Source organism: Ambystoma mexicanum, chromosome 5q, assembly GCF_040938575.1.
Source record: "Ambystoma mexicanum isolate Mex_15411 chromosome 5q, UKY_AmexF1_1, whole genome shotgun sequence".
NCBI lineage: Eukaryota > Metazoa > Chordata > Amphibia > Caudata > Ambystomatidae > Ambystoma > Ambystoma mexicanum.
In genome coordinates, this window is record NC_090933.1 from 1,056,030,925 (window position 1) to 1,056,052,588 (window position 21,664).

The 21,664-nt window shown below is 46.8% G+C and overlaps 1 protein-coding gene across 4 annotated transcripts in view; it reads left to right on the top strand.

Annotated features, from left to right (window-relative positions):
• Positions 1 to 21,664, top strand: part of COL14A1 (collagen type XIV alpha 1 chain) — a 699,289-nt gene that overhangs the window by 469,129 nt on the left and 208,496 nt on the right. For all 4 annotated transcript variants that reach the window (XM_069621559.1, XM_069621558.1, XM_069621560.1 and 1 more), the window contains 4 exons: positions 14,888 to 15,034; positions 15,979 to 16,053; positions 16,240 to 16,379; positions 20,807 to 20,930. In XM_069621559.1, the coding sequence (XP_069477660.1) occupies positions 14,888 to 15,034; positions 15,979 to 16,053; positions 16,240 to 16,379; positions 20,807 to 20,930 (486 nt within the window). The remainder of the gene's footprint in view (positions 1 to 14,887; positions 15,035 to 15,978; positions 16,054 to 16,239; positions 16,380 to 20,806; positions 20,931 to 21,664) is intronic.

Consider the following 21,664-nt stretch of genomic DNA (forward strand, 5'->3'; position numbering starts at 1 on the left):
CTGTCAGTATTAATAAATACGGAGAAAGCGCATTGAATGATATGACAGTGGGGTTAAACATTGGAATATCCGTGAATTGATTGTTCAAGAATGTGAAATTATATGCTGATTTCAAATCATCCCCAGAGGAACAAAAGTGATATGAAATGTCCATTTTTGACACACAGGAACAATCATGTATATATTGGCCTGGTCCATAGCGCTGATCAGGTATAGCTGGTGGCACCAGGTGGAAGCTTTCACAGGCGAGGAAATGGCTGCCGGCGGAAGCCGATTATACAGGGGCCACATTAGAAGGGAGGCATGCCCAGCTCTCTCACCGCTTCCTACACATTCTGAAGCGGTACTGTGAATGCAGCAGTGCAGGGACGGAATGTCAGCCATTTTTTACAGCACTGACTGAAAATTGGGCATGTTTTTCGGGGCCCTCGCAAAGACACAGCACATCTGTGGGGACATACAAAGATCAATGGCCCCTAAGGAGAGGGGACACTATGTTCCCTGCACACGACCCCATTCCCTCCTGATAGAAGCCTTTCTTTCCGGGGGGACTCGTCGAATGAACTGGAAAAGTACCATTCCTACCATTTTGATGTCCACTGAGGCAGGTGTGATTGCATTAACCCGCTTGTCTCAAATATTTGCACCCAACGGAGAGAGGCAGACAGCAATTCTTACGTAATACTGCCCTCAATGCCTACATTAGCTAAGAAGACAGAAATAAATAGAAGACAATATCGTCCATCTACGACATTCTGCAGGTATTCAGAGATAAACACTCTCTTCAAACCGACTGTCCTGCTATAGGAACAGCGGCCGACAACTAATTTAAGATCCGATGCTATAAAATAGCATCCGTCGATTAAAGTAAACATCTGCTGTATTGTGCGTTGAGAAAAATGGCTTGTGAGGAATGTTGTGTTAACTGATACATATATGCCAACATGCGCCATGCGTTGATTATTGATAAAGCTGGTTGTCTTGGATCTCGACAGCGCCATGTTGCCTTCGGGTGTTAGTTGCGCTCTATAAATTAGTTTAACATAACATAACATTCTAATCTGGAGATAATAATCCAGTTATGGTTTTTGCTTTACATTCTGGTACTTGTAGTCCACAAGTGCCTCACTATAAGATAAGAACTACAACTCCCAGAATGCAACGTTATAACGAGGACTATACTAGTACCTCCCAATTAGCAGAGGGCGTGTTTGTGTGTTGGCATGTAGGCAGAATCACGAGCCTGAGCTGACAGGTGGTGTACATAAGGAATTACTCCCCTATGGAAGCTACTGTGAAAGTGCACACCTGTTTCTTATTTACAGTTCAGCAGATGCTGTAAAGCAGATTAGCACGGAGAAAGTAGACATAGGAAGCAGCTCTGATAAGGAAGCATACAATAAAAGATTACAAAATGTGATTTGGAGGTCAGAGGGGGCCGCGGGCATTAAGACACCTCTCATGGTGATTGTTGGGCAGCTCCGAGACAGCTGTCCACCTTTTTGTGACGCTCATAATCTTTGTTTGAGACAAACAATCCAACACAAAATACCCAGAGAAGTTTAGCAACACATGGAAAAGATGTGAGACGGAAAACGGCAAATGTGTCTTAAAAATCTAAAACCGATGAAAAGCCCAATTGCCTGACAGCCAATGATATGGAATTTTCGGCCTACTTCGCCGTCAGAGGATCCCATTGGAGCTTCTCAAAACATTGTAGATCTAGGGTGCAAAACGATCTACTGATCTGAGCTTGGGTTGTTGCTGTTACAATGGCCCATTACCACGCCGTCATAGGTTATGTCTCATTCCATCACAGATATGCGTTGTTAAGACGGATTTCTGAACTCTGTCCTGGTGGCGCAGAAGTTCAGAAGGCCAACCTAATTACTTGGAACAGGGTAACCTCTGGACAAGCCAGACCAATCAAGGTAGCGATCGCGGCGGTCAAGACTAGGTCTCAAGAGGGGTGAGGGTGACTGAAAGCCCGCAATGAGCACACAAAGCAAGAGCGCTTACAAACTACTCCAAACAGTTGTTTATATCAAAAATAGATACACATTTATTATAAGGCCTTGAAACTAATAACCACAGTAAAAGCAGCAATATACAACGATATTAAACCAACACATACACTATCCACCCAATATATATACAGAATACACAGTTTCACAGCATTAGCAGCACGAAATATGTTATCCACCTGCAGGGGAAGGAAAACAGGCAGTGCGAATCAATGCGTGTGGTATGTCCGCCTTCTGAGGCCCCTAACTGGATGGTAGTCCAATCCCTACGAAGAGTGGAGCCTAGCGCTCAAAAGTACCTGCACACGCCGGTGCCAATGGGCAGAAGGTGAAGCTCTTCGGAGGACGTTGGACAGCTCTGTAGGGTGCCCTAATGAAGGAGAACACGGTCCGCGACTCTAGCGCAGCCTCCACTGTGAGGCAGAAGTAGGGCGCGAGTACGGACAAGGGGAGCTGTATTTACAGCGGGGAAAAGCAAGGGGCACTGCAGGAGGGCGACCAGATCCTAGCTAATCTACTCACCGGTCCCCGAAGCAAGCAGGCCCGAGCTTCTCCTCGATAGATGCAGCTTCTGGCAGGTTCTGAAGAGCAGGGAACGTCTCGTCGTCGTGCAGAGTAAAAAGACGTCCCGATCGAAGAATCCTGCACAGTTTTGTCGCCACGGTAGGGCAACGGAACGGCTGGGTGTATTCAAGCCAAACGAGTACCGTTCACCTCTAGCTTAGGGTTGCTAAGCAAACGAAGCGTGTGAGCGTGCCCCGGACTCAGAATACCACCCAACCTGTCGGCGATTACAGAGCAGGACTCCTTAGTAAGCTGGTCAGTCAACTGGATGGCCCAGAGACACTTCCGAAGGCTTACGGCAGGAGTTGATGAAGGTGCCGGGAATAGCTGGTCCTGCTATTCCAATAGGTCGAAGCGCCAGTACAGGCCTTCTTGTTCGATCTTAGGTGGAAAGGGCTTCACCGGACGACAGCAATGAGGAGCAGAAGTTCTTCAGGGGGTCACCAGTGATTCCTCGGTCCAGCCTCGTGTTCGCAGGATACTTGGCTCCTGTATCCCTGGGTTCGTAAGAACTCAGGAGATCGACATGGTAGTGGTGTTTCCAGCTCCCTCTTATCCACGGTTCCCTTCGCGCCAAAACGGAGGGGAGCCAATGGGAGATCCGCTCATCAACACACATACCATACGTGGACCAATCACGGACCACAGTGGTCCCAGGCATTCACACCACCCTAGACTCTCTGGCACCCAGGATGTGTATTGGGACCAGACAGCCCAGCCCACATCCTGGGGGCACTCAAACGACATGTAGAAGCCCGCGAAAGCAACCGTGTTTCGCGGGAAACTACATGCCCAAATAAGGAAGGCCCCGGGTCGCCTGACCCGGGGGAAGGTAAAGGGAGCAAGACGGACAGTGGACGAGACAAAGGAGCCTCGTGGTCCGGCCATTTTGGGTAGCCGGGCCACCCTTTTGTGTTCGCGGCAAAAAGGTGCTCAGAACGGCAAAAGGAGCTCAAAATAAACCAAATGATCGCTGCCACCAGCCCAGTCCCTGAATGACTTGCACCGATCCAAAAACCATCCTACAAGAGTGTCTAGGGTCTGTAGAAGGCTAGAGACCCAAGAGAGCTGTAACTTAGCTTACAGTGCCCTCTTGTGTCGTGTTGCACTAAAATGGCGACACGATAAAAGAAACTACGGGAAACAGCGTTCCCCGGTACTGACTGTCTTAAGGGCATGTCAGTTTCCCCGTAAGAAAGGAGCGAAAGCCCAGAGGAGTACGGCAGAAGGCTGCACTTCTCTGGCAAAGTCAAGAAAACAGGTTGAAAACAATAGCAAAAAGTTTAGGGGTTGCCACATGGAAGGAAAGTTCCCTACAATAACGAAATCTTTCCTAACACTCGCCCCTCCCAGACTATGGACAGGGGGAACTAATCCACCCCTGGATGAGTCTCTTGTTCAGGTCGGTTAAACATTCTGGACAACCCATCAGCATTGCTATGTTGGACACCTGGCCTATGCTCAATAGTGAAGTCGAAGCCTTGTAGACTTATGGACCACCTAAGCAACTTTGGATTCTCCCCCTTCATGTTCATTAGCCACTTTAACGGCTTATGGTCAGTCTGCACAGTGAAGTGGGTCCCATAGAGGTAGGGCCTCAGCTTCCTTAGGGCCCACACAACAGAGAAACATTCTTTCTCTACCGTGGACCATCTGAGCTCTCTGTCCTTAAGCTGGCGACTAATAAAACCGATAGGGTGTTCCTTACCCTTCTCATCTACTTGTGATAGTACAGCTCCTATCCCAGTGTCAGAGGCATCCGTCTGCACGATAAAAGGTCTTTGATAATCAGGGGCCCTGAGCACAGGGGCCTGGCACAAGGAGTCTTTCAAGCCATTGAAGGCCTTCTCACACTCGTCAGTCCAAGTTACCTTCTTGGGTTTCTTCGGAGTTGTGAGGGCAGTCAGAGGAGCAGCTATGGTGCCATAGTCTGCCACAAAATTGCGGTAATAACCCGTGAGTCCTAAGAAGGCTCTCACTTGGGTTTGCGTAGTGGGGATAGGCCAGTCTTGTACTGCTTGTACCTGACTGAGTAGAGGCTGTCTCCTCCCTCCACCTACTTCATGTCCAAGGTAAACCACTGAGCCTTGTCCATTTTGGTGAGGGGCCACTCGGACACCAGAGCTATCTGAAGGACTGCTTGGGAACAGGTCGGGGAGAGGTTCAGACTCCTCTTCCTCAAAGTCTGAAGCCAATAGCAGTGCTGCGATTTCGACGCTTGGGCCGAAAGCCTTCAGCCTATTCACATGAAACACTTTTAGAGCCTGTCCAGGCCTTCCAAGGTCCACTGAATAGTTAACCTCACCCAGGGGCTCCACCACTGGGTAAGGGCCTGACCATTTGTCCTGTAAAGCTCGAGGCCTTATGAGATTCATGATCAGGACTTGCTGACCAAGTGTAAAGTTGATGAGGGAAGCTTTCTGGTCGTACCAATGTTTCACCAGCGCTTGCCCTGCCTTCAATTTATCACTGGCCAAGCCCATCAGAAGTACCATCCGTTTTCTGAGCCCTAGCACATAATCAACTACATTGGTAGTAACAGGGGGAGTGGGCATCTCCCATCCCTCTTTGACGATGGCTAAGGGTCCCCGTACGGGATGACCGAACAGAAGTTCAAAGGGGCTGAAGCCAACACCCTCCTGTGGTACCTCTCGGTAGGCAAACAGTAAGCATGAAACAAGAAGATCCCACTTTCTTCTCTGAGGCTCCTCCAGAGCCCCAATCATGCTCGTTAGCGTCCTGTTGAAACGCCCCCCCAGACCATCGGTCTGGGGGCGGTATGCAGAAGAGAACCTGTAGGTGACCCCACATTCTTTCCACATAGCCTGCCTATACTTCGACATAAAGTTGCTGCCATGATCCGACACAACTTCGTTAGGGAAGCCAACCCTAGTAAACATGCCGAGTAAAGCTTCTGCAACTGGCTTGGCAGTTACAGTTGTAAATGGGACGGCCTCAGGATACCTGGTTGCATGGTCGACCAGCACCAGGATAAACCTATTGCCTGAGGATGTTTGCGGGTCAAGGGGACCAACCATGTCGATCCCTACCCTTTCAAATGGTACCCCCACAACTGGGAGCGGTACCAACGGAGCTTGGATTGTCGCGCCAACCTTACCAGACAACTGGCAGGAGGCACAACTCCTGCAGTGACTTTCTACTTGCACCCCCATCTTGGGCCAGTAGAAGTGCATGGATAACCTTTGCGTGGTCCTCCTCATACCAAGGTGACCAGCAAGGTGAACGACATGCGCCAACTGCAGGAGGAAGGGCCTAACAGCAAGGGAAACCACCAACCTCCTATGGTCTCCTTCTGTAGACTCTGTGGGCTCACTATACAGGAGTCCACCTTCCTGGTAAATCCTTTGCAACCCAGGAGGTTCACCCTCAAGCTGGGAGCAGGCCTGTCTCCTTAGGCCTTCCAGAGATGGGCACTCACGTTGGCCCTTACTGAAGTCGTCCCTATCAGGACCTCCTTCAACTAACAAGTCTTTTAGTTCAGGATGGTCGTTGGGGTCGAACACTTCAGGCATCGCCACCTCCTCGTCAGGCTCGGGCGATTGACCAACTCCCTCCACCGCAGTGGTAGGCGAGCTCGGGGGAATATTCTCTTTCCCCCGTCGGGACTTGTTGACTCCTTTCGCCTTGGGTTTCCCCTTCGGCTGGGGCGGCGTATTGGACTTGGCCAATGCTGCCCGTGCTTGAGACCGTGTGTAGGGTCTTTCGGCAGTGTCTCCTACGAGCCCTAGAGCTCTGAGATCATTGCCCATCAAGACCTTTCCCGGGACGTTTCTCTGAATGCTCACTGGAATCCTAACTGCTGTACCATTTAAAGTTAGATTAACAGGGATCACGGGAAACATACGGAGGGGGCCGTCAGCCAACTTAGTGGGCATCAGAGGAGCTCTGGCAACTTCCTCTGAGTCTACCAAGGTAGAATCCACTACAGTTCGACTGCACCCACTATCCCTAAGAGCTGGAGTATCCACTCCATTGATCAGCACACTGTCTTTAAAGTAGTGCTTGGTATTATCCGGAATCCTAGCATACGCCTCTGCGACTTTAGGCTCCCAGGAACCCAGGGACACTAAAACTACCTCAGCCTCTATTCCGCTGGGAAATGAGTCTGAGGAGAAGGATGCTCCTGTAATATCTTCTTCCTCGTAGGAGGAGAAGGCCAGATTAGCGGAGTGGACCCCCAAAGGTCTAACCTTACAACGGGGATCCCCCTTCACATGGTCAGTTGCTCCACAAGAAAAACAAGCCCCATTGGGTCTGTTTACGTAGGGAGGCTTATTATAACCAGAGTTCTGTTTCGGAGGCGAACCTCCACTACCCTGTGAGTTCTCGTATGGCTTACCCTTATTTTTCTTTTTGTGGCCCTTATGGGAAGAAGATTTAGCAGATTCCCCACCCTCCATATCTTTGGACTTTTTCCCTTCCTCCTGCTTACCAGGATGAGTTTTGTCCTTATGGGACACTCGATGTGACACCCATAAGTCTGCTGCAATGGCCAGCTTCTTAGGATCTATCTCCTTCGAATCGGCCAAATGCTGCTTAAGCTCCGGGGAAGAAGAAGCAAAAATGTGTTCCAGCATGACCAGATTGATCATGCCTTCGAAGGTAGAAACCTTATAACCTTCAACCCAGCCAGTTAAGTTTTTCAGGGACTCAGCTACATACGACACCCAAGTACCACCTTCCTTTTTCTTATACTCTCTAAACCTTTTCAAGTATTGGGTCGGAGTCTTCCCAAACTTTAAAATGAGAGTCTGCTTCAACATTGCAAAATCAGCGCGCTCAGCCTTCGACATTTCCATAATGGCACTGCAACCAGAATGGGGCAGTCTGCTGAGTAACCATGCAATCTTATCCGCATTATCAACCTCTTGAACCTCGCATGCATACTCAAACGCATTTAACCAGTCCATAATGTCATTTCGTTCCTCATACACACTGAGCAGATCTTTTGGAAACCGTGGATGAGAGGAAGCCCCAGAACCATGTCCAGGACCCTTGGACCCATTTGCGAACTGAAGCTTGGCCAGTTCCAACTGGTGATCCCTGTCTTTTTGTTTTTCTGCCTGGTCGATTTTCAGTTTGGCTATGCTGAATTCAAGCTCCTGCTGCCTAAACCGCAGCTCTTGCTTCTTGAATTCAAGCATAGCCTCCCCATCAACACTGGCAGAGGAAACGTTAGACATTACATCCTCCCTGTCCTCGTGGTCGTGATGGATCAGTGCAGCGGCAGAACCGTCGGTTCTGCCAGTGAGAGCAGCCCCACCACCTTCTGCACTGTCCTCGGAAGTTATAGCGTCAAGCTGCGCTTCTTGCCACGCCACGATTCTCTGGATCATTTCCAATTTAGTGCCTTGAGAGGAAACCCCTCTCTCCGCACACATCTTCTTCAATGTTTCAGATTTCGAAGCATTTAAGGTTAATAAAGTATTCGTTTCCATACTGTTGATAGGACTATGGCCTTTTTAACGTTATATTCAATACTTTACTGCGTGTCCTGGTTGGAATAACCTGAAAACGCCTTAGCTCGTGCGCAACACTGGATACCTTCAGTCGTATCCCACCGCTGTACACCAATTTGTTAAGACGGATTTCTGAACTCTGTCCTGGTGGCGCAGAAGTTCAGAAGGCCAACCTAATTACTTGGAACAGGGTAACCTCTGGACAAGCCAGACCAATCAAGGTAGCGATCGCGGCGGTCAAGACTAGGTCTCAAGAGGGGTGAGGGTGACTGAAAGCCCGCAATGAGCACACAAAGCAAGAGCGCTTACAAACTACTCCAAACAGTTGTTTATATCAAAAATAGATACACATTTATTATAAGGCCTTGAAACTAATAACCACAGTAAAAGCAGCAATATACAACGATATTAAACCAACACATACACTATCCACCCAATATATATACAGAATACACAGTTTCACAGCATTAGCAGCACGAAATATGTTATCCACCTGCAGGGGAAGGAAAACAGGCAGTGCGAACCAATGCGTGTGGTATGTCCGCCTTCTGAGGCCCCTAACTGGATGGTAGTCCAATCCCTACGAAGAGTGGAGCCTAGCGCTCAAAAGTACCTGCACACGCCGGTGCCAATGGGCAGAAGGTGAAGCTCTTCGGAGGACGTTGGACAGCTCTGTAGGGTGCCCTAATGAAGGAGAACACGGTCCGCGACTCTAGCGCAGCCTCCACTGTGAGGCAGAAGTAGGGCGCGAGTACGGACAAGGGGAGCTGTATTTACAGCGGGGAAAAGCAAGGGGCACTGCAGGAGGACGACCAGATCCTAGCTAATCTACTCACCGGTCCCCGAAGCAAGCAGGCCCGAGCTTCTCCTCGATAGATGCAGCTTCTGGCAGGTTCTGAAGAGCAGGGAACGTCTCGTCGTCGTGCAGAGTAAAAAGACGTCCCGATCGAAGAATCCTGCACAGTTTTGTCGCCACGGTAGGGCAACGGAACGGCCGGGTGTATTCAAGCCAAACGAGCACCGTTCACCTCTAGCTTAGGGTTGCTAAGCAAACGAAGCGTGTGAGCGTGCCCCGGACTCAGAATACCACCCAACCTGTCGGCGATTACAGAGCAGGACTCCTTAGTAAGCTGGTCAGTCAACTGGATGGCCCAGAGACACTTCCGAAGGCTTACGGCAGGAGTTGATGAAGGTGCCGGGAATAGCTGGTCCTGCTATTCCAATAGGTCGAAGCGCCAGTACAGGCCTTCTTGTTCGATCTTAGGTGGAAAGGGCTTCACCGGACGACAGCAATGAGGAGCAGAAGTTCTTCAGGGGGTCACCAGTGATTCCTCGGTCCAGCCTCGTGTTCGCAGGATACTTGGCTCCTGTATCCCTGGGTTCGTAAGAACTCAGGAGATCGACATGGTAGTGGTGTTTCCAGCTCCCTCTTATCCACGGTTCCCTTCGCGCCAAAACGGAGGGGAGCCAATGGGAGATCCGCTCATCAACACACATACCATACGTGGACCAATCACGGACCACAGTGGTCCCAGGCATTCACACCACCCTAGACTCTCTGGCACCCAGGATGTGTATTGGGACCAGACAGCCCAGCCCACATCCTGGGGGCACTCAAACGACATGTAGAAGCCCGCGAAAGCAACCGTGTTTCGCGGGAAACTACATGCCCAAATAAGGAAGGCCCCGGGTCGCCTGACCCGGGGGAAGGTAAAGGGAGCAAGACGGACAGTGGACGAGACAAAGGAGCCTCGTGGTCCGGCCATTTTGGGTAGCCGGGCCACCCTTTTGTGTTCGCGGCAAAAAGGTGCTCAGAACGGCAAAAGGAGCTCAAAATAAACCAAATGATCGCTGCCACCAGCCCAGTCCCTGAATGACTTGCACCGATCCAAAAACCATCCTACAAGAGTGTCTAGGGTCTGTAGAAGGCTAGAGACCCAAGAGAGCTGTAACTTAGCTTACAGTGCCCTCTTGTGTCGTGTTGCACTAAAATGGCGACACGATAAAAGAAACTACGGGAAACAGCGTTCCCCGGTACTGACTGTCTTAAGGGCATGTCAGTTTCCCCGTAAGAAAGGAGCGAAAGCCCAGAGGAGTACGGCAGAAGGCTGCACTTCTCTGGCAAAGTCAAGAAAACAGGTTGAAAACAATAGCAAAAAGTTTAGGGGTTGCCACATGGAAGGAAAGTTCCCTACAATAACGAAATCTTTCCTAACATGCGTCTTGCGCATTGTAAGATGCATGACTGCACAATGTCTGGGTCTATCTGTCCTCTCAGCGAAGATTACTCTTTGGTTTCCAAAGTCTCCAAGGTTTGGGAATGTTTATTGTGAGGACATTGGTGATTATTATATTGCTTTTTCTGTAGGACAGTTCCTACGTGTTCGTGTCTCTAGGGTCAGCATTCCATATTTTACTTTCAATCTACTAGTTCGACCCGTGGTTTTAGCACTTGGGAGTGTCCTTCTGGAGGGATCCTAGAAGAGTAGATTTCTACAGTATGTGTTGCTCATTGAACGAAGTTAGTTACTTCTCATGTTGGTACCGAGGCAAATCAATCGCTCAGGAAATGTGTGGCGTGGCTCTGCGCGACATTGTTCTGCACCGTCTCTATGGTCAGTTCCGAGTTCATTCCTAGAAGGTGGGACCAACTTCCCTTGAGCAGCTAATTTGATGAGCTGGTCAGCTTGCTTTCGCTTCTTCAATTCATAGGATGAGTCCTTTCTCTCTTTCTCTGCTCAGCTCCTCCGGTAAAGAATATATTTCTACTGTGATTCTATTACCAACATCAACTCTTTGATCTTCCTATTCATTTTGATGTTGGTCATCCCATTGTCCGTATACTCTTTGTTCTTTTGTAATTTGCGGAGACCTGGCCTTTATTGTGTTTGCACTTCTAACAAAGTACTGCACTTTCATACCCACACAATCTACAGCGTCACAAGTTCCTCACACACCTCCCCACACCATCTTCATGCAGGGTGTCTACCCATGAACGTATCCTGCCTATTTTCAACGTGATGTCCTCATTTACAAATATATCCAAGGTTAGACTCCTCCCCACATCTGGCTGACTCTTTCTCCTGCTACTCTCTCCTCACATATTTCGCTCGCAGGCTCATCTCAGCCTAACCATCGCCCATCCACCCTGTGAAAACCCCTTGCTTTTGCTTATTCTCTCTTCTTGCTCCTCACCACTGGAACTCTCTGCCAGATGGTATAAAGGACAGTCCCTGCATTACCAGATTCAATATTGCCTTCAAGAATCACCTTCACTCCCTTGAGAAGTTCCCCCTCTCCACCCTCAACATCATCCTACCCTTCTAATCACCCACCGCTGCAAGCTGTGCACTGTGGAATGGTACGGAGCTCTACTAATAACAATGTATTTTCTTGTTCTGTGTCATAATGTCACCATTTTTGTAACAACCAACTTGCACTGATCCTCTGCACAGCACTAAGGAGCGGGATCTGCAGTATGACTTGTGTAAATTACCTCTGATTACAAAACTCCCCATCTCCTCGAAATAAATGAAAAGGGTAACGAGGTTTTTTGAGAATTCATCGACATGTTTTAAGCGATTTTTGCTACAAATATATGTGGGGGGTGGGTTTAGGTTAATAATTGATTTGGGGATTTATGGGTGGGCTACGGTGGTCTACCCCCGCATTTATTTTCTGCAAAATGAAAAATAAATGAAAAGAAATTCGATGAAATCTCCCTCGACCAATTGTTTTCGATAAAGTCACATGGAACCAGTGAAACCAGTGTCTGCCTTTCTTGATTTGGTCCAGGCAGGGTAAGACTGACCTATAGGGCAATAGGCCTGTGGCCAAACGAAAAATGCAAATTCCTGGCGTGGGCCTGTTTTTTTTGTCCAAAGTGGGACACTTTTTGGGCCAATGTGGGCCAATTTGATGAGTTACTTCACTATGCGGCTAATAGTTTTGATCAGTGTTGCTGAATAAATATTCTTTAAAATGTACAATTTGCATCACATTTTATTAAAACCCTCCCCCATGGATACTATTCAAACAGTGTCACAAAAGGAAGGAATTGACATTTGCAACTGTGGGCAACTTTTTCAATGGTAGATGATACCATTTTATGGCCCAGTCCGACTCTGGATCCAGGGGATATCTATATCATTGTTTTGCTTCACTGGAGGGTGGATGTAAGAAAATCGGAGATCCCTTTGTATAGTATACCAATATTTCTCCCTTTCACCCCTCCGCCGGTGTCCCTCTGTTAGGTCTTGCTCTACCCTGCATCTGCTAATCAGCGATACTTCAGAACGTCCTCAAAAGTAACCCGTGCAGAGGGCCATGGGCCCAAATACAAAATTAACGAGATGCTGATATCCTTGTGAGATTTTCCACCAGAAATTAAGCTGAAAATGTAATATAATTTCCTTCCTTTGAATGGTAAATTCTTCAGACAGTGTATTGTTCAAAAGCGCACCCAGAGACCACACAGTAGCTGAGAGGCTTTGGAGCATGTGTAACCGGCTCTATAATGGGGGGCTGTTGATTCCTGTATCATGAAAGTCTGTGCACAGACAGGATAGAATGTCCACAATACATACATATCTCTGTTGGTAGATATTTGCTGAAGCAGCTCAATTGTCAACTGCCTATCACAGAAACCTATTTTTGTAACCTGTGCCTCAGTTCCATTATCTCACAAAATGAATCATGCTGAAGACATGATAAGCACTGGGTCAATAAGTGCTTATCACGTCTTCAGCATCCTTCTTGTCTACTAAAGCTAGGAATTGAAGGTTCCACAGTTAATTGGAAGCAGGTAGGGGTGGGATGGGATATTTGACATTTGTTGACCATTTTGAGGTGTTCGGACCATGGAGGTCTCTTCAGCTCTGCCAGTAATTGACTGCGTACAGGCATAGATTTGGAATGTTACCCATATTGTGGTGTGACAGTATATCCCTAATACATTTATTAATATAGAATATCACATTGTTTCAGAATATCTTTCAGCAGTAGGAAGTTGGAGGCCAACCCTACAACTGTACCAGGTGGTGTTCTGCCAGGCTCCCCAGCGCCTTGGATTCTGGGTATTACCAGAAGTCTGGCTGTATTGCAGATAAACAAATGCTTTATCTCAAGCGATCATGGTTCTTTTAAGTTCTATTAGGCTATTATCCCATGTGTTGTGCCACCAAAAAATGAAAGTGAATGACTTTAGGCTTCTGCTCAAGTCAGAATGGTTTAATTGAGGTCTATAGTGGATATTAGTACCCGGCGTGGGACAATGAAATTGTAGCATACAATCTCATAGGCCCTCACCAGGGCGCTACCCGACCGGGAATCCCTCTCCCCACAATGTCCCGTCCTTTCTTTTCCTGACGGACAGGCTGCCATCTTCCCCCGCCTGTTAAGTGTTGTTCCCTCCCCAATCCAAAGAATCCCCTCCCCACTCTCCCAACCCCACTTACCTTCCTTTTTGTCCCTTTCGGGAGCGGAAGCGCTTGGAACACTCTATCCCCAGCGTGTCCGCTCCCGATCCATGACAGGCCATCATGGAAAGGAAGAAGGGACTACCTGTAGTCCCTTCTATCCTTTCCATGGTGGCCATTATATTTGTTTACATTTTTCCTTATTTTTTGAATGGGTGCCAAGGAAAGGGCGAAGAGACTTCGTTTTCAGTGACCCGGTGGCCTTTTTTTTTGACTTTTTGAAAAAATGTTTTTTTTGGTACCCCTGTTTTACGGGCTGGGGTACTACTATCAATAGGCCCCTCATAGGGGGGCATTACCACTTCAGGTGGTAATTCCCCAGGGCCTTCGTTAAGGTCCTTGCTTCGCTCGGGCCTGTAACTATGGGCCCAGGGCATTACCTGAAGTGGTAATGCTCCCCTGCTCGTGGCCTATTGCTTAAATAGCACCCAGAAGGGGATGTCATGGTGCCGCCCAGACAGTCAGGAAGCTCAGACTGAGGGCTCTACCTCATGGTATTGTCTGTATTATGAGCCTCCTGGGAAGCAGCAGGCCACCATCTTCTCTCTAGGGGGACTTAACCTTAATTATCCTGATGCACCCTACCCAAGCCCGCCTACCACTTCCACCTCCACCACTGACTCCCCACACCATCCCAACCCAGGCCCCATTTACATGCATCCACCTTATCCATCATCGGCTCCCGTAACTCCTGCTGCTCTGCCCTTTCTGCTTCATGGAAATGGCCACCATGGAAATGGAAAAGGGACTACATGTAGTTCCCTTCTCCCTATGTCCATGGTGGCCATTTTATTTTGAGGTTTTCAGTGCAGTGCATTTTGTCGATTTGAGGCAATGCGGCCCATTGAAAGATGCCATGTCACACTAAACATACCTGTAATTGCATGCTATCATCCCTTGTAAGTTCAAATGTGTAATTTTACGAGGTGATATGGAAAGGTAAATGAGCCCTGAAAGGTAATCATGTCTTATCAAAAAAGAACAATTGGGTAGGAATGCTATAATTGTTTGGCTTGTGCTGCATTATGCAGAATCATGACGGAGGCTGGATCAAATTTCCAGAGTCTACGACAGCTGTAGATCTTGGATGCAAGTACCTTTATCTATATATTAAAAAGCATTGCCTTTTAACAAATGTCAAGTATTGTGGAGGTCACATGAGTAATAATATTGGATAGTCCTTTCTACGATGCTAGATAATTGTGGTAAGAAGCCATCAGCAATACGCGTGTGTCAACAACCATTGCTGCTTAGAGGGTGGAAAATGGAAGATGCAGATCTGTTAGTGTCCATGCATGAAGCTCAGTCCTAACTCTAAGTTTTACTCGCTCCTTATTTCCAGATGGGAAGAAGCAAGAATCCCTCATTGGAGGAGGAACTTCAAGACACTGTTTCTATGAACTTCGACCCAACACTGAATATAAAATCTCTGTTCAAACCCAGCTCCAGGAAATAGAAGGACCCGCCGTGAGCATTATGTCGAAGACATGTGAGTAACAAAGCAGTCTTCCCACCTGCACCCTACTCTGTTTAGAGATAACATTGCTCCATTCATGATTACATCAACCCATTTTAAGGGGCATAATTTTAGCCATTCTTGAACTGTCCATCCTTCCACTGCACTCATCACTGGTTACTAAATGCACAATGTCAGGGGTTTAACCTCTGGTCCAGGCAGGGTCATTAAGCAGATCTCCCCCAGTGTCTTTCTCTTTATGTCTCGCTAACACCAATATTTGGGTTTCCGCTAATTGCGGCATGGCTACCCCCATTCTGGGTACTGGGTCCGGGTTCCTGGAATGGGGAAATACCTTGCCATTCCGACCTTGGAGGGCCCGGTATTTCCCCATTCCAGGAACCCAGACCCTGTACATCCCCATTCCCATTGAGCCCTTATAGGGCTCAATGGGAATGGGGAGGATGCAAACAACGGACCCGTTATTAATAACGGGCCCGTTGTTTTCATCCTGGTCTGCTCACCTTACCAGGTCCCGCAAGCAAACCTTGTAATGCGGCGGTAGGGGGTTAACGGGGCCGGAAGCTCTACCAGCCCCGTAAACCCCTTACCGCCTTCCTCGTAATGAGGCCCAGAGAGTGTGTGTGTATGTGTGTGTGTCTGAGTGAGTGTGTGTATGTGTGTGTGTGTGAGAGAAATAACTTGAGAATGGCATGGCATGGCATCATCTAGAATCCGATAATGATGATGGCATCACAGCTCTCCGTCTCTGATGCGCGCAGGTGGGGAGTTAGTAGCAATGAGTGGTGGGCTCTACTGACGGAAAGGGGTCCCTAGATGCATGAGATTGTTCTGCATTTGTGGAGCTGTGTAACATGGCTCTTGCATTCGTGTGGAACATGATAGGAAAGCAAAGAAACAATGTCAGGTGTGGCACTGCCCGTAAACTACTTAATCAATATGTTGTTCTTTTCCAGTGCCGGTTCCAACTGCAGCACCAACTCTGCCCCCAACCACTCAAGCCCCATCTACAATTCCACCCGCACGAGAAGGTAGGAGACCCCACACAAGCCGGTGGTACACATAAAGAAGCACATTATGAATGTGATGTCTGTCTGTCCCAGCTGATGCAATCAAGCATGTTCGTGTTGCCAGTGTGCACCCCATCCTTCCATCCAGGCTGCAAGGGTACCAGACCTGACCTAAAGGCTATTCCTAACATGTTGCTTCTTTTTCAGTCTGCAAAGCTGCCAAGGCGGACCTGGTGTTCCTAGTAGATGGATCCTGGAGCATTGGGGATGACAATTTCAATAAAGTCATTCAGTTTCTCTACAGCACTACCGGAGCCCTGGATCAGATCGGCGTTGATGGAACTCAAGTAAGGAATAAAAGATGAGCACAATTTTATTTTGAATTGTTTTCTGATGGTCTGCTCTGGGATCCTGGGCATGAGCTGCCCCAGAAGCTGGCTATGAACCGTCAGTGTACATTAACTGGAACATTTAAACATCACCCATTTCCACCTACAATATATGGCCAGGTTATGATCATTAACAAACACTCCCTTCATAATAAACCATCTTAAAAAGCTTTAACCCTCCTTTAAGTGTTCACCTGCTTCTTTTGCTACGAATTGAGTTAGGAAAAGGCACATCACTCATTTATATGAAAGAATGACTGATATACATGACTGGCAAAGATGAAGAATCAGTGTTACTTATGCAAGACTTATCAGAAACATCCACCACTATTCATTATGCCACGGAATGCAACATCTCTTGCTACTCCTCAACATTGACCAGGCCTGCTAGGGCTAATGGGAGTTGTAGTCCAAATATCTGGAGAGCCAAAGGTTGGTGACTGCTAGATTATGCAATGCTAGCACAGCATCTCAAAGAAGTGACAGGATATAGGAGTCATTCATCCCATGATTAATGCCTATAAGAGATGGAGATCCCCGGGGTTGCGTGTGTCACTCATGAGAACACTTGGTGTCACCCCACACGCATTTCCATTACTCTAATAGCTATTGCAGACCTTTGCATGACCTACATGTAGAGAGAGGTCTGGTATGCCAGACATATGAGATGAGACACAATAGCTGTGATACCACATCTGTCACCACATTATTCCTCAATGTGTATGGATCATACATGTATTTTTGTCATGCCTAACTGTAGCATGACGGTAGGATTAATAAAAACTGGAAAAAGCGCACTGAACTCCTACAAAACTTCAATCCACATGTAGAGTAAAATGAGAAACCAATAATCGGATACATATTTGGCTATTGCGATCTCTTATTCCTTGTAGTCCCAAACATCTGCTGGGTGGCATGTAGAGCATAGAAAACACAGACGGTAGCGTGATAGCACTAGAGCTGCCTCAACACCAGAATTGAGGAACCCCTAGGTTGCCCCAACAGACTCTGTGTGGAATCCTCAGCCCGCATTTGATCTTTTCTGCTTCTCATCTCATCAACATCCCCGTATCGAACCCCATTCAGGGTTTAAGCACATTTCTGAAACTGAAGTTATGGAGCTGCCTCAACGCCAGACGGCTGGAAAGTATTTTTATCCAGTGACTTTGTGTATAGCTGGGCCATATGCGAGGTGTTGAGGTCTGTTGAAGACACTGGAGAGGGGGCGAAGGGGTGGCGAGAGAGAGAGAGAGATGGAGAGAGAGAGAGAGAGAGAGAGAGAGAGAGAGAGAGAGAGAGAGAGAGAGAGAGAGAGAGAGAGAGAGAGAGAGAAACAGGGCTTCAATGTGTGAAAATGAAAATGGTGGGTGTTTGAGGAGGAGGCCTTGCCATGCCTTTTTGTGGATGTTAAGATTTGCTATATGTGGCTCCATCATTGGTTGCATCCCTCACTAACCTGTTCATCCTTCTACTTTCCACCTTATTTTACACACATTGATTAGATATTCACAGATTGCAGGTGAGCACTGCCTGACACCCAGGCGCCCACACTAAAAAAACAAAATGTTACACTTCTCTAACCAGCTTGTCAAGCAGAGCATTCCAGCCCCACTTGACTCATCGTCAGTCTCAAGCATGGCAGACTGTGTTAGTAGCAATCTGACCAGTATACCCGCAGCTGTGGCTCCCTTCTGGATATACATGTCCAAGCAACCTCACCACAACTCACCAGGCAACTCACCAGGCAACCTGAGGGTCCATCCATGCTACATCCCAAAGGATTATGGGCAAAACCGCTAGAAGCTTACCTGCACGCAAAGCTTCTTTTCTTAAAGATCTGCAGGGATCATAATAACAGCCAAACACTCTTGCACTGCCCCTCTGCCCCAGATAACCAAGCTTTATCCAGTGGATAAAACACAATGACTGTTAATTGACTGCCCAATCTACCATGCCACTGTACACTAAGTAAATATGTGTATTTTTAAATTGTATATCACTGCCTCTATTGTAACTGTTCCAACCAATGTACTCACTGTAACTATTGTACAGCACTGTAACTAAGCTGAGAATAATCTTGTTTGCTCCTGCGCCCTCTTACCCTTGGGTCTGGCGCGCAATACAAATGAATAAACCAAACTAAACCAACACATTCTCTTGCAGGTCCTAATCCACAAGAGAGCATGAAAATGGCAGCAATTGCACCATACAAAGCCCAATAACATAACATATCAAACAACACATTACACAGACACTGCAGAGGCTGCATTGGGACCCGGTTGCAGCATTCTTCAAAGTTAAAACTTCTACAATCTTACAGAGCCTATTATTGGGGTCCCCCAGTGTATCTAGGGAGCCATGTCAGATGGTCCTAGCCTTGAAGGGTCTCTAAGGTCTTCTTGCTCAGCTTCACAAAGACAAACATGCGAGAAAGAACCAGGAGCTAGCTGAAGAAAAGTACTTTATATTCCGTGTAGTGCTCAATATAGACACACGATTGCACATTTGATGTATTAGTCAATGATCTGACAGAAGGTTTACATCTCTAAAGTTCAATAATTCAGAGGGTCATAGTGTTTAAAGAAGTGGATGGGAAGTATTTCCCAACGTGTTATGTGTTTTAGAGCTCTGATTAATGCATCATTTCAATAGTATCCATTATTCATTGCATAATCATCAGTTCCTATTATATTCAAATCAAATAAATTAGCACGCAAAAATTATAACCCTCTTTTAATGGCACTGTTTGCATAATTTCAATCTTAGTTACTGTTTAAAAAAAAAAGACATATACAAACATAATGGTGAACACTTGTTTCAGCCAGACCAAGCGCTTCCTCAAGGCCTCTTTGAATTGTGACTGTGATGCAGTTGTTTATCTTTACAGGTTGACTAATCATGGGGTGCATATCTGTTGAATGGATCTCTGTATGTACCACAAGCACCACAGGACCTCGTAACTCTGTTTTATTACTGGGCGTAGCCAGGTTCATATGCTGTACAGACGAGTTATCTTGTACATGAATGAAAGGGATTTCTTTTACTGCATGGTGAAAATTCCTTCACCTTCCAGTGTTGGCAAGAGTTTAGGGAACGTTTTTACTGTTGGTGAAAGGTGAAAGAATGGGAGTATTGGAAAGTGCAGGTCTCCAAAAGAAGCTGCGGTTAGTCATACCGCTGAACAGTGTGCAGGGAACCTTTGAGGTGGGAGAAAAAGTAGCTCAGACCCCACGCTCATTCAGCCTCTGTGCTTACTCTGCTAACAAGGTGGACAATATTTGCCTGTTGTCACTGTAGCTGTCAAGACCTGGACTCTTGCTCTCTGACAAGTGGACTGAGACCAACAACTCATTTCATAAATGAATATTCATTAATGGCATTAAACATATGAGCAGCTGTTCTATAAAGTTTGATTTTATCAATCTGGATCACACACAACTTGTCACTTCATAACTATGTCCCAGGCAGTTCATCTCGTCTTCTGCATGATAGTCCGGAATTCTTTTTCTCTCTTGATAATTATTCTATATTGAAACATTTTAAGGTAAAGTGCTTCCCAATGTTGGAAGTAAAATCGCGTATTAATATTAATACAGAACAGTGATACCATGAGGATATCTCAACCCTCTGACCATAAGTGCAATTTGCATCCTTCAAGAGATTCATTTACCGACAGACATCGGAGGTTGTTTCAGCTAATCCTAGGACAAGCTACCAATGTTCCTGTGCATTACTTAGGCAATAAGCCCCAAGCTGGGGGGGGGGGGGGCATTAACACTTCAGTTTCACAAAGGATGGCTGCTATGGATCAGGTCAGAAGGGACAAAGTAGTCCCTTCTCCCTTTCCATGGTGGGAGTAGTGCAACATGATGTGCTGGGAACAGTAGTGGTCCAAGCCCAGGAGAAGGGGAAAAAAGTAAGTAGGATGGGAGTAGGAGGGTGGGCAAGCTGTGGAAAAGGGGGCTTGGAAGGTGGGATTACTGTATGGTAATGCCCCCGCTCCAGGCCTCCTCATTGGCTGGGCACTAATGCACTTGATTCATCTATAGCAGGGTATCAAGCACTGGCAATTCACACAACCACCTTTCGGCAGCCTCTGATACTAGTGTACAGTTGGGCGAATGAAGTGCCACATCTATAGTGGATAAGAGCCAGCTGCTAAAAGTCTTATTTGGAGTGTATGGACGTTGAAACTTCAGTGACATACCAGTGTGTGTATGTGTCTGTGTTTCTGTGTGTGTGTTTCTGTGTGTGTGTATTTAAACTATGTTTTAAATGTTTGCCTCTGCTGGGAAAAGACTTTGCATGTGTCAGTTGTTGTACTAGGAACTGCCGTCAAGATTTCTTTGAAAATGTTTATTATATGACATTAATCCTCTGTGCAGGTGGGGATTGCCCAGTTCAGTGATGATGCCAGGACAGAATTCAAATTAAATGCGTATGAAGATAAGGAGACCCTCCTTGATGCCATTATGAAAATCGCATACAAGGGAGGCAATACAAAAACCGGTACGTACGTGGAGGGACACTACTTTTTCACTAGGTTTTTCTCTTATCCTTCATTTAAGCTAGTATTATATTTTTACTGTCAATCTCTATATATGTTTGTTTGTTTATTCATTTATAATGTGTGCCAGACCCGAAGGTATCAGAGCGCAACAGTACAGAATATGCAAGGCTTAGGCTTCAAATATATATATATATATATATATATATATATATATATTTTACCTCCTTACTGGTGTGGACACCAGACGTTGAGTTGCACTCCTTGAAGCGAGTAGTGTAAGCCACAAAGAGTCAGATTCCGTCAGTTGAAAAAAATCTTCTGTATTATTTAATCAAGTTGTTTAAAAACCGCCATGATGATGTTCCCCAAGTGTAAAGCCAAAGGCATGGCAGAATGGCGCATTTTGCAGCTAACTCGTCGCTTATTTACATAAACTGCCCATCCAAACAGTGCATGGTAATATCCAGGTGAAAGAGTAGTAGACAAAGTAGAAGGACTAGTACTGGGTGGGAAAAGTGTTGTCCATGTTGCTTGAGTGTAAAAGCTCGAATGTTATATTAGTATGCAACATTCCACAATTGTTGCCTGCATCGACAAGAATGTAATTCCACACTGGTGTATAATGCAGCCCACTGCGCTCTGCCAGACGTGTGTGCATGTGTAATGCCATATCCTCTTTCTGCGTAGTGACAATGTGTCAATGCGTGACAAAGTCCATTTCTACCAGGTAACA